Source organism: Gymnoscopelus braueri (genome assembly GCF_963280865.1).
Source record: "Gymnoscopelus braueri genome assembly, chromosome: 16".
NCBI classification, from domain to species: domain Eukaryota; kingdom Metazoa; phylum Chordata; class Actinopteri; order Myctophiformes; family Myctophidae; genus Gymnoscopelus; species Gymnoscopelus braueri.
Genome location: NC_137616.1, coordinates 2,059,856 through 2,072,355, shown reverse-complemented (window position 1 = coordinate 2,072,355; position 12,500 = coordinate 2,059,856). Strand labels below are relative to the sequence as shown.

Sequence of the window (12,500 nt, the reverse complement as noted above, 5' to 3'; positions counted from 1 at the left end):
CAAATTCTGATTTAGTCTTAGTCTTAGCCTTTTTGAATAACACACCATTTAGTTTTAGTCCTATTTTAGTCATCTGAACGCAACCCTGGGGAGAGCCGGTACTCAGTGTGAATGTGCTCGAACTTTTTTCCTCCTATTCTAACTGACTGTGGCCTGCAGATGAGAAAGTCCAGAATCCAGTTGCAAAGAGGCGTGCTCAGCTTCCATATCAGCTGTTGTGTGATGTGTGTGTTTCTCTTCTCCACGGTGTGTTATTGCCAAGTGCAGGGCAGTAGACACAGCATCGTCAGTGGACCTATTTGCCCGATATGCACACTGATGGGGGTCCATGTTGGAGGGCAAGGTGCTTCTGAGGTGCTGCGAGACCAACCTCCTCAACCTCTTGAAGACCAAGCACCTCAAGTGCCCTGTATCCTGCCTAAATGACTATCGCCACCGATAGTCATTTAGGCAGGATACAGGGCACTTCTTTGGTTATTATGGTGGCAGATTTGAGGCATTTTGGTACAGCAGCCTGATGCAGGGCAGGGATGTGTTAAAAATGTCTGTAAGGGACATCCTTGAACTGTTCCGCAGTCTCTAAGTACCCGCCCAGATTTATTTTCCAGCCCCACAGCCTTGCGGGGGTTAACCTGTGACAGGACTCTCCTGTTCACCATACAGTACAGTAGTATAGAGGTGCTGGTACAGTGGTGTGGTAACATAGAGTAAAAAAATAATAGAGAGGTAACGAAAATCCTCGCTCATTCACTTGTATGGAGTTGCTCACCTATAGCGCACACTCCCTTTTCACCCCTTCTTCCGGGTTGGGAAATGTGTCGGGTTGGCCTATTTGGGGCCTGTGTGACGCGTTTTACAGCAGTACATGTCACCCCCTTGCGCAACCCCATGTGCCAGCTCGTGGGCACAAGCTCGTGAGTCGAGCCCATTGGTCGAAACCGTTTTCGGCTGGCCCCAGCTGTCATAAGCTGCAGTACCTATGATTGGCCACCATGTCCAATGCTCCCTCTTGGTTCCGGGAGCTTGTGTGGGACAGTATCTTCACAGAGGACACAGTGTACTGACCTGGGCTTCAGACCTGCTCTCATCTCTAATGTCCTTTATCGAAGCTATAATAAAAATTATCATTAACCTTGGTTTCTCCCTCTCCTCTCCTCTCCTCTCCTCTCCTCTCCTCTCCTCTCCTCTCCTCTCCTCTCCTCTCCTCCCTCAGTGTGTACGGTTGTCCTCTGGCCAAGAAGCGTAAAGCTCAGGAGAAGCAGCCACAGGAGCCCATCGCCAAGAGGAGAGCCTTCCTCGCCTCCTCCGCCGAGGAAGAGGAGGGGCGTTACGGCGTGGAGGAGAGGAAGGAGGAAGAGGAGGAGCCCGTGGAGGAAGGAGAGGGATACTCGGACGAAGAGGAGGACGAGGAGGTAGACATTGGGAGAGCGGAGGAGGAGGAGGAGGGGTTTGGGCAGAGAGGGATGATGGGAGGAGCGGAAGACGAACAAGACGGAGACGACGAAGAGGAGGAAGGGGATGACGACGAGGATGACGACGATGACGAAGATACAGTGCCTGGTGAGTAACTGGTGTTATGGGTTGGGTCCATCTGCAGTGAAAGCAACTAAGTAGATTTACTTTAGTATATAGGATAGGGCTTTCACGACTATAGATTTTTACTGGTCGACTAATTTGACCCAGTGGTAGTCGACTAGTCAACTAGTCGATGTTTACCTATAAAAAAAAAGACAATGTTTTAATGCCATTACTATTATTATTATCCTCTTTCCTTTATTTTTATGCCGTTTTAAGTGAAGCGCTTCTGGCACAGCAGCACAACAGCGTCTCCAAGCATCCTCAAAAGGAGGTTATTGCCCAATAATAGGCTATTATTGGGCATACTTTTGACCCCCTTTTGATAAAAATAAAGGCAGGAGGATAATAATAATAGTAATGGCATTAAAACAATGCAAAAAAACAACAACTATTCGACTAGTACCAACAAGGTCGACTAGTGGTTTTACTAGTCAACTAGTCCGACTAGGAAACACTACCCTTCCTCTTTGCCTGGCCTACTTGTTGTTAACTAGTAGTACGAACTCTTGTTTTATTGTTGTATTGTTTTATTGGATCTTGTTTAGTCGATACACTTATTTGTTTTAGCTCTTGCTCATTTGATTTTGCTATTTGTCTCATCTGTTTAAGAAAGTAGGTAGCTGATATATTGCACTTTTACCTCAGCGCTAGGTATACTCTTGGTTGCTTGTTTTTGCAGAAAATGCACTTAAGACTTCTGGTGATTAGTAGTTTCGTTCCCTACCTATGTTGAATGCACTTATTGTAAGTCACTTTGGATAAAAGCGTCTGCTAAATGACTGTAATGTAATGTAATGTAGTCGACTAGTTGGTGAAAGCCCTAGTATAGGCTGCTGTTTTTCAAGTGCAACTTCTTGGTAACGCTGCTTTATTTGCACTATTTTGCGATACTTTATAATCATACTGCACTTACATCTCACTTACAAATGACGGCTTGGGATGGATTTGACCAAACTACAAATGTTTGACGTCTCGGGGGAACCCGTAACGTCACATGTTGACTAGGGGCGGGGGGGGGGGGTGATTGAGCGGACTTCGCAACGTCCAAATAATTCATATAATTCACAAAGAGCGTATTGAAGGTCTGCTTTTCACGGATGATGCAGTAATTCACATCTTGTATTAAAACATGTAAGAAGGTGTTTGTTTCCGTACAGGGAGTCGTTTCAAAGCCATCGGCGGCCAGTCCAAACTCACCCCCATCCAGAAAGACAACAACAACAACCACAGCATCGTTGGCGTTGCCGGGGGCAACTGCATCAGCATCAACCCCGCCCCTGGAGGGGTTGCCAACGGCAACGACCAGAGGTGGGTAGAGTTAGCCTCGCGTGGCCAGACTACATAACTGCGTGGATATGAGTCTGGTGCTTCTATGAGGACGTTTTTTTTCCCAGGGGCGGAATCAAAAGAATGGCTCTGGACACAATTGTTTAGACCGACCGATTCACAACGGAGCGGGCCAGACCCAAATCGGCGAGGGCAATATATTTTTTTGCACTGGCAGATTCGTCTGGTCCCAGGCTAGGGTAGAGTAGCCAAGAACTGTAGTCAAGTAAAAGTATTGTTACTTTGAAATCATGGAAAGAAAATAAAAACTGTCATCCAAATAATTACGAGTAAGAGTAAGAACATAATAATGAATAGACCACTCAATTACTAAGTTATTGTAAAATAAAAATAAAAAGACTGACGTTTCGCTGAGTAATGTTTTTTTGAAAATGTGTAAGCATAAAAGTAACATAATAAGTAACTCATTTACGTGTGTAATGTAAAGGAGTAGAAGTAACTTTTTGTCATCACAGATATACTTTTCATTAAAAGTGAAAAGTATGTTGCATTGAAACAACAACGTTTACTCAAGTACACATAACTAATTACCGCCCCCCTGTGGCTGGATGACAGAGAGGAGTACGAGAACTACGACGAGCTGGTTGCCAAGTCTCTGCTGAACCTGGGCAAGATCGCCGAGGCCATGACGGAGTCCGACGCCAACAGCAACTCCTCCAACAGCGGCGCCGAGGACGACGAAGAGGAGGAGGAGGAGGAGGAAGAAGAGGAGGAAGACGAGGAGGAGGAGGAGGAGGAGGAGGAGAATGACGAGGACGAGGATGAGGAGGAGGAGGAGGAGGACGTGGCGAGGAAGGGCGGTGGCTCGCTGAGCGTGGACCTGGACAGCGACGTGGTGCGGGAGACGGTGGACTCCCTGAAGCTCCTGGCCCAGGGCCACGGAGCCGCCATGCTGCCCGAGGACGAGGAGGACCTCGACCCCGCCTCCTGCTGCTACCCAGAAGGCACCGGGGTGGCGACGGGTAAGAAGGGTCGGGCCGGGCCTTGCCTGACCGCTATTATTTGAGATACTCGTTAAAAAATATATTATTGTGTGAAATATGTTAATACATGTTGAAATATGTAAAAAGATAATCGTTAAAAATAATAATCGTTACAAATTGTATAATTGTATAATTTGCATAATTTAAATTGTTAGATTTTTTATAATAATCGTAAAAAATATATATTGTGTGAAATGTTAATACGTGTTCATTTTCTTTTTTTTTTCAAAAAAGAGTGGAAATAAGAGATCTTATAGCTTTTGTAGACCTGCTATTTCCGCTATTTTATTTATTTATGTATTATATTTTGCCTATTTTGGTCATTGATCATTGTCATTGTCAGTCAATTCTGTGTAAATTTAAGTACTTTGTCATATCGTGCCCAGTGGAACTTTTGTTTATAAAGCCTAAAAGGCAAAATAAGAAACTCAATTGTTATTTATCAATGTTCAATGCCAAAAAAAACTATAGAAATCACTAATTGCTGTTATTTCTCACGATAATTACTCGTCGTCTAAAACGTCATGATGGTGACTCAAACCCTGCATGGCGACAGGTAACCGCGGCGGCGTCCTGGCCAATGGGCGTGGTGGCGTCCGGGGGGGAGGCGAGGCGGAGGAGGAGAGTGAGGAGGAGGAGGTGTGTCTCAGCAGTCTGGAGTGTCTGAGGAACCAGTGTTTCGACCTGGCGCGCAAGCTCCAGCAGACCCCGCCCCCTGCCGCCGCCGGGGGGAGGGGCGGCGCCGCTGAGCGCGCTCAGATGGCTCATCCTGCCCTACACCACCACCATCACCAACACCACCACCATCAGCACCACCAACAACACCACCTCCAGCCCCCCAGTGAACAGCACCACCTGTCCAGGTACAGTACCACACCTTTACCCTCACGCCTGATTTCAGTGGTGGAAAAAAGTACTCACATTTTTTACTTAAGTGAAAGTATCAATACTGCAGTTACAAGTAAAAGGTAAGGTATTAAACATTTACTTGAGTAAAAGTACAAAAGTATTTGTATCAAAATGTACTACCAAAAGTAAAAGTACTCATTGTGCAGATTGTCCCGTTTCACAAGTTCAAAATGTATAAAAATCTTTTGAAAATATCAGATCTACAAGCTCACAATGCGTCAGGATGCAACGTTTTGTGAGCTTGTAGATCGGCTATTTTCAAATGGCCGAAATGTATACAGAGCTGAAGTGGTTAATGCATGTTACAATAAGTTGTTACAATAATCAAAATCTACAAAGTTTCCTAAAGCCCTGCCCCCCCACCCCACACACACACACACACACACACACACACACACACACACACACACTTTCGTTGATCCTGATTTCCTGATTTGGCTTTTGTGAAAAGAGGCCAATTCACACCTGGCACCATTTCACACTTGACAGGCACACACAAACGCACACACACACACACACACAAACCCACACACACACACACACACACACACACACACACACACACACACACATGCACGCACACACGCACGCACACACACACACACACACACACACACACACACACACACACACACACACACACACACAGTTCACCTTCATAGTTTGGACATTCAGTCGTCTTTCGTTATGTTTACCAACCAACATTATTCTCACTCTCAAGAGGTACTATGTGACTATACAGTGAGGCTATGAGCATGGTTCCATGTGTCAGGTTTGAAGGCTGCCAGGAGGTCCATCATCCAGAGGAACCCAGGAGCTACTCAGAGATGGTTCATCTGATCAACCTGGACCAACAGCAGCTCAGCCCTGCATCCCAGCCCGGGTACCCTGCCTCCTGCAGCCAGGACCCAGCAGACCAAGGTTACTACAGTTTAGCAAAAAATGTTTTCATTTTGACGTTCAGTCAGTTCAGACGTTCAAGTTTTTTGTTTTGTTTTAAGGCTTAGTTTAGTTTAGTATTAGTGTTAGTTTTTTTTGTATTTATTTTGTCTGAGCCTGCACATTTCTTTGTTTTCCTAATTATAACTATTTTTGACCAAGGAAGATGAGATTTCATATCAACCACAAATATCAGGCTTATGTATAACATATACAAGACTCTCTATGATTTGACTGGTTTTATAAACTTTCTGTACAATTTAGGTTAGTTATCCTTTTCTTTTCTTTTCTTTCTTTCTTTTTTTCTTTTGTAAAGCGTAATTTGAAAATAGCAGATCTACAAGCTATGTGAGCTTTAGATCTCTGTGAGCTTGTAGATCGGCTATTTTCAAATGGCCGAAATGTATATAGGGTTGAAGTGGTTAATTTGTATGTTTTGTAATACTAATCGAAATCTACAAAGTAACTAGTAACTAAAGTTTTCAAATAATTGTAGTGGAGTAAAAAGTACAATATTTTCCTCTGAGAAGTAAAAGTACAGAAAATTGGAAATTGAAAATGAAAATGAAAATTCATCAAAATTGTACTTGAGTAAATGTACCTAGTTACTTTACACCACTGACCGTGATAACCCCCTGTATACGCAGATGAAGACACGACCTCGGTGACCTCCGAGAGGTCGGACGAGGCCTTCGACATGACCAAGGGCAACCTCTCCCTGCTGGAGAAGGCCATCGCCCTGGAGTCAGAGAGGGCGAAGGTCATGAGGGACAGGATGGCGCTGGAGCACATGTCGGCGGCGGGGGGAGGGGGAGGAGGAGGGGGAGGGGGAGGGGTAGGGGGAGGAGGACGCAGGGACCTACCCCACCACCCCCACCATCACCACCACCACCACCACCACCCCAACCCCCACCTGCACCGCGGAGAGCTCAGCCCCCGCCAGAGCTGCGGCGCCGAGGAACGCAAGTCCAGAGCCCACCACGACGGATCTAAGAGAGCCTACTATCCTAAAGGTATTATTATTTTCATTATTATTATTATTAGTAGTATTAACACATTGCATGCCAGTCGCGTAGATCTACGCGAACCTATTTAAAGCCGCAGCGTGCCAGTCGCGTAGATCTACGCGAACCGCCGATTCCCATGTTAAGTGCCCCAGGTGCACTTTCCGAATTTTTTTGATCCATTTCCGTTTCCGGTTTCCGGTCGGAAACGGAATTATTCGGGTTCCGGTTTTTTCGATCGTATCCGCTTCCTGTCTGGGATCCTGTTTAAAACTCGATTTTCTCTGGTTGTTGTTTTTCTCCTCGCTGATCACTGTTTACCGTTGATCGGCTGTAGCTTCAAGATGGCGGCACGGATTTGGAAACTGTTTTCGCTGGTCGTTTCTCACGGATCCGCTGTGTGTTTAGAACCAAATGAACGCGCACTTTTAACTTATTTAGCGAGGTCTGTGGCGACATGAAAAAAACTAAAAAACAACAATAAAACGCTGGCACTGGTGAGTACATTATGAGATTAAACTCTGGCATGGAATGTGTTAATGTTAGTAATAATAATAATAATAATACAACTTTATTTATATAGCACCTTTCATGACATGAATGCAGCTCAAAGTGCTTTACAAAGCAAAAGATTAATAAAGCAGAAGTGCTTTACAGAAAAAGCAATAATAATTTAACAATAAAGTACAAAATGTAAAAGAGCAAAAGCAAAAACAGCATTAAAATAATGTAAAAATAAGGGCATTAAAACAATAGCTAAAATAATGGCATTCAAATAATGGCAAAAAAAGAAAAAAAAGCTGTGAATCAAGCAAAACAGTGACGACATGAATAACAACACAGAGATTTAGAAAAAAATCTACTAAAAGTTAAAGTGAAGAAATAAGTCTTGAGCTGTGCTTTAAAAGCTATCTACAGAGGGTGCCTGTCTTAGGTGGGAGTTTATTCCAAGCTGTTGGCTAGAAGCACTTCGAGTAGGTCAGCACTAGAAGACCTGAGGGGGCGGTTTGGAACGTATCTAGGCAGGAGGTCATAGAGGTAGAAAGGTGCCAGACCATTGAGAGCTTTATAAACAGTAGTAGTATTTATTATTCAGACTGTAATGTCTAATGTTCTGTATTTTTTGATTTATTATAAATGTCCAAAGTAGAGTTCTTCACCGGACAAAAATGACGGACCCAAACCCTAAACCTGTGAAACCGACTGGTTCCGACATAATATTTTTTAAAAGACGGACCCGGACCCGTGAGGTTTGTTCTGAGATTCGATTTGTTTTCCGAGATATCGCAGACCCGACCTATTATTTTATGGACACAACATAACTACAATGCCTCTCTAACAGACTCGATGTCAGTTACACACAATGAAACCTAGCAGTTACGTAGCGGCCTACAAGAAGAGAAAATGACGTACAATTGCATGTTTTCACCCCGATGAGGAATACAGGATCGCACATGCCACGTGCACATTTTGATTCCATGGGTATAGTTCAGAGGCTATATGTGCTATGAGAGTCTGTGCGCTCTCCGCTCTCACTGAACTGATCAGCGCGCGCAGCTCAACTTTGTGCCCCTGTAAATTGCGCTGCAGTAATCTGATCCCAGGTCAGTGTAATCATTGTATAACTTCATGATTTTCTCTACCGATCAGCGGTGAGCACGGGTCTTCTCGGATCCACTCGGGTATTATACATAACCAGTGGTGGAAAAAGTACTCAGATATTTTACTAAGTAAAAGTATCGATACTGCAATATAGAAATACTCCGTTACAAGTAAAAGTCCGGAATAAAAAATCTACTTGAGTAAAAGTACAAAAGTATTGGTATCAAAATGTACTTAAAGTACCAAAAGTAAAAGTACTAAAATGTTTGAAAATAGCCGATCTACAAGCTCACAACTTAAATAATTATACATTATATGTATAAAATAGGGCTAAATTGGTTAATGTATGTTTCTGTAATGTTTTGCTAAGTAACTAGTAACTAAAGTTTTCTAATAATTGTAGTGGAGTAAAAGTGCAATATTTGCCTCTGAGATGTAGTGGAGTAAAAGTAAAAGTACTGAAAATTGGAAATAGTACAGTACTTGAGTACTTGTACTTAGTTACTTTACACCACTGTACATAATGATAAACAGACCCGAGGTACGAGAAAATTGTATCGGAGCCGACCCAACCCCCATTATGTTAGATGTGATGACTCTGTCCGTGGTGCTGAAGAGTAAGTGACTCTGTCCACTGTGCATGTTAGAAGAAGTGACTCTGTCCATGGTGCTGAACTGAGCAGCAGCCAGCCAGCCTCTTTGACTGGTGCTGAAGTGACAGCTCCACAGCAGCTGTTTTTTTGTTTGTTTCGTTTTTAAATTACTTTTTTTAGCACATTCAGAAAAGCATCTGGGAACCCCTCCTAATTATTTGCGACCCCCTAGTTGAGAACCACTGGCTTAGAACATGGCCTGATCCCTCATGCAGTAGTAGTAGGGTCTGTTCTTCATAGGAGAGAGAAATGCAGATAAGACACATTCAGTATAGTTTTTGCTATTCTGTCTTATCTTTGCTCAGGTGTGCATTTGTAACGAAATACGAAATGGACACGTTTCTCCTGTGAGTTGAACGTATGTCTTTTTTTGTACACATTCAGCCGCGTGCCCTCGTCTAATACGTCTTTAAACCATTAAAACCTGAGACCTGAGGTTCTACAAATGCCTTCTAAACCAGTAGTTCTCAAACTTTTTTGTGCCAAGGACCCCCACATTGATATGTATTTGGCCGCGGACCCCCCATCTGAAAATGTTTTGTGGCAGGGACCATCAGAAGAGAAGATTTGTGTTAAAACACAAATCTTCAAACACTTTCAAGATATAAAAAAAAAACAAGTGACGCGCTGTGAGCTTGTACATCTGCTATTTTTGAATAGCCAACGCTAACATCTAAAATTACACCGACATCGATACTTTTATGTCATAAAAGCTCTGTGGATGTATTATTGTCTTCTTTTGGTACTATCCCCATCCAGACTCGTCCTCCAGCCGGATGGACAAGAAGGAGAGTAAGTGTCCCACCCCTGGGTGTGACGGCACGGGTCATGTGACCGGTCTGTACCCGCACCACCGCAGTCTGTCTGGATGTCCCCACAAGGACCGAGTTCCCCCTGAGAGTAAGTACATTATCTATCTATCTATCTATCTATCTATCTATCTATCTATCTATCTATCTATCTATCTATCTATCTATCTATCTATCTATCTATCTATCTACCAGTGGTGGAAGAAGTACTCGGATATTTTACTTACTTAAGTAAAAGTAGCAATATCATAATATTGAAATACTCTGTTACAAGTAAAAGGCCTGTGTTCAAAATGTTACTTGAGTAAAAGTACAAAAGTATTGGCATCAAAATATACTTAAAGTACCGAAAGTAAAAGTTCTAAAATGGTTGAAAATAGCAGATCTACAAGCTCTGTAGATCGGCTATTTTCAAATAGTCTACGTATAAAATAGGGCTAAAGTGGTTAATGTATGTTTTATAATGTAATAATGTATATCTGCAAAGTAACTAGTAACTAAAGTTTTCTAATAATTGCAGTGGAGTAAAAGTACAATATTTGCCTCTGAGATGTAGTGAAGCAGAAGTAAGAGTATTGAAAATTGGAAATCATCCAGTAAAGTAAAAATACCCCCAAATTGTATAGTACTTGTTGCTTTACACCACTGCTATCTATCTATCTATCTATCTATCTATCTATCTATCTATCTATCTATCTATCTATCTATCTATCTATCTATCTATCTATCTATCTATCTATCTATCTATCTATCTATCTATCTATCTATCTATCTATCTATCTATCTATCTATCTATCTGGTACACTCACTGACACATGGATGTTCATGGTAAATGTTTTATGCATCTATCTTCAGTTTTATCGCCATTTTCATTTTATTTTCTTTGTTTGTGTCGTGTGTCCTTCATCAGTGTGGCCGACCCATGACCTTTGGTCTGTGTTGTGATGTGAACGTCCCAGCATGAAGCTACTCTCTGTGTCCCACCTGAGACTGCATGTAAACACACACACACACACACACACACACACACACACACACACACACACACACACACACACACACACACACACACACACACACACACACACACACACACACACACACACACACACACACACACACACACACACACAGACAGACAGACAGACAGACAGACACTCACACACACACATACACACACACACACACACACACACACACACACACACACACACACACACAGACACACACACACACACACACACACACACACACACACACACACACACACACACACACACACACACACACACACACACACACACACACACACGCACACACACGGACACACATGCATGCATGCACACGCACACACACACACACACACACACACACACACACACACACACACACACACACACACACACACACACACACACACACACACACACACACACACACACACACACACACAAACAACCACACATCATTCTTCCTCTTCATAGTTTGGACATTCAGTCGTCTACATGTTGACCGACCAACATATTCTCACACTCAAGTACTCAAATGTTTTGCTTAAGTAAAAGTATCAATACTGCAATGTAGAAGTACTCTGTTAAAAGTAAAAGTCCGGAATTCAAAATTTACTTGAGTAAAATTACAAAAGTATTAGTATCAAAATGTACTTAAAGTACCAAAAGTACTATAATGTTTGAAAATAGCCGATATACATGCTCACAATGCGCCACGATGCGACGCGTTGTGAGCTTGTAGATTGGCTATATTCAAATAGCCTATGTATAAAATAAGGCTAAAGTGGTTAATGTATGTTTTATAATGTAATTATTCATATCTACAAAGTAACTAGTACCTAAAGTTTTCAAATAATTGTAGTGGAGTAAAAGTACAATACTGCTCCGCTAAAAAAAAACATTAAAACGATGGAGGCTTTCTGTTGCTTTTTGGCAAAAACAAGCCACACTCTAATTATCGCGAAGGCACGCTTTTTCCCCTCGGTTCTCCGAGACCCCCCTAAGTCTTTTGAGGCGATTGCCGGGTGGATCGTTATGACGAATAATATTCTATGATTTTTCAAAGGTAAATAAAAACACTCGAAATCACTGGCAACGGCAGCTATAGACAATGTTTTAACTCTGGCAGTTAAAGAGGCAAAGATCATGATCATACACTGCATACTGGCTTGCTAGACCAGTCCTTTCTCCAAGCCTCTGACAGGGCAAATAGCCCCCCTGGGCCCTGAGCCTCTTGAGCCACCCCTCCTGAGGTGTTCTTTATACCCAGAGATACTCTCCCTAAATGGTGATAAATATGAACAGGCTATAGTGACAGTACACTATATATAATAACGCTCTGGTTAAGTTAATATTATCACTTAGGACAGATTATATGCTGACACAGAGAGTAGAAGTAGAGGTCGCAGTCCGGCGAGGAAGTCAGCTGTTAGATTGACAGCTACGGTCAAATCTAAATGAGCGCTTGTGGTGTGAGAGAATTCATTTTTAGACTATATTCTACAAGGTTGAATATAAGTAGAATAAATACGCATTTGTCAGTCTATCAATCTTGCTACCACCCCCCCCTCACAAATCTGTCCCCAGCCGTCCGACCCGATGGACAGCACAGCTGTGAGAATGTGTTGGATCAGCACACCTCATGAACACTTTGAATCAGTCAGAC

The 12,500-nt window shown here is 42.8% G+C and overlaps 1 protein-coding gene across 1 annotated transcript in view; it reads left to right on the top strand.

Moving 5' to 3' along the window:
• The window catches only part of LOC308102563 (myelin transcription factor 1-like protein), a gene marked incomplete at both ends in the record, with an annotated part of 51,409 nt that overhangs the window by 15,818 nt on the left and 23,091 nt on the right, over positions 1-12,500 (top strand). The window contains 8 exons of the mRNA XM_080452333.1: positions 1,214-1,560; positions 2,736-2,886; positions 3,481-3,887; positions 4,465-4,670; positions 4,719-4,771; positions 5,590-5,738; positions 6,404-6,769; positions 9,775-9,915. Coding sequence (XP_080308459.1) covers positions 1,214-1,560; positions 2,736-2,886; positions 3,481-3,887; positions 4,465-4,670; positions 4,719-4,771; positions 5,590-5,738; positions 6,404-6,769; positions 9,775-9,915 — 1,820 coding nt within the window. The remainder of the gene's footprint in view (positions 1-1,213; positions 1,561-2,735; positions 2,887-3,480; positions 3,888-4,464; positions 4,671-4,718; positions 4,772-5,589; positions 5,739-6,403; positions 6,770-9,774; positions 9,916-12,500) is intronic.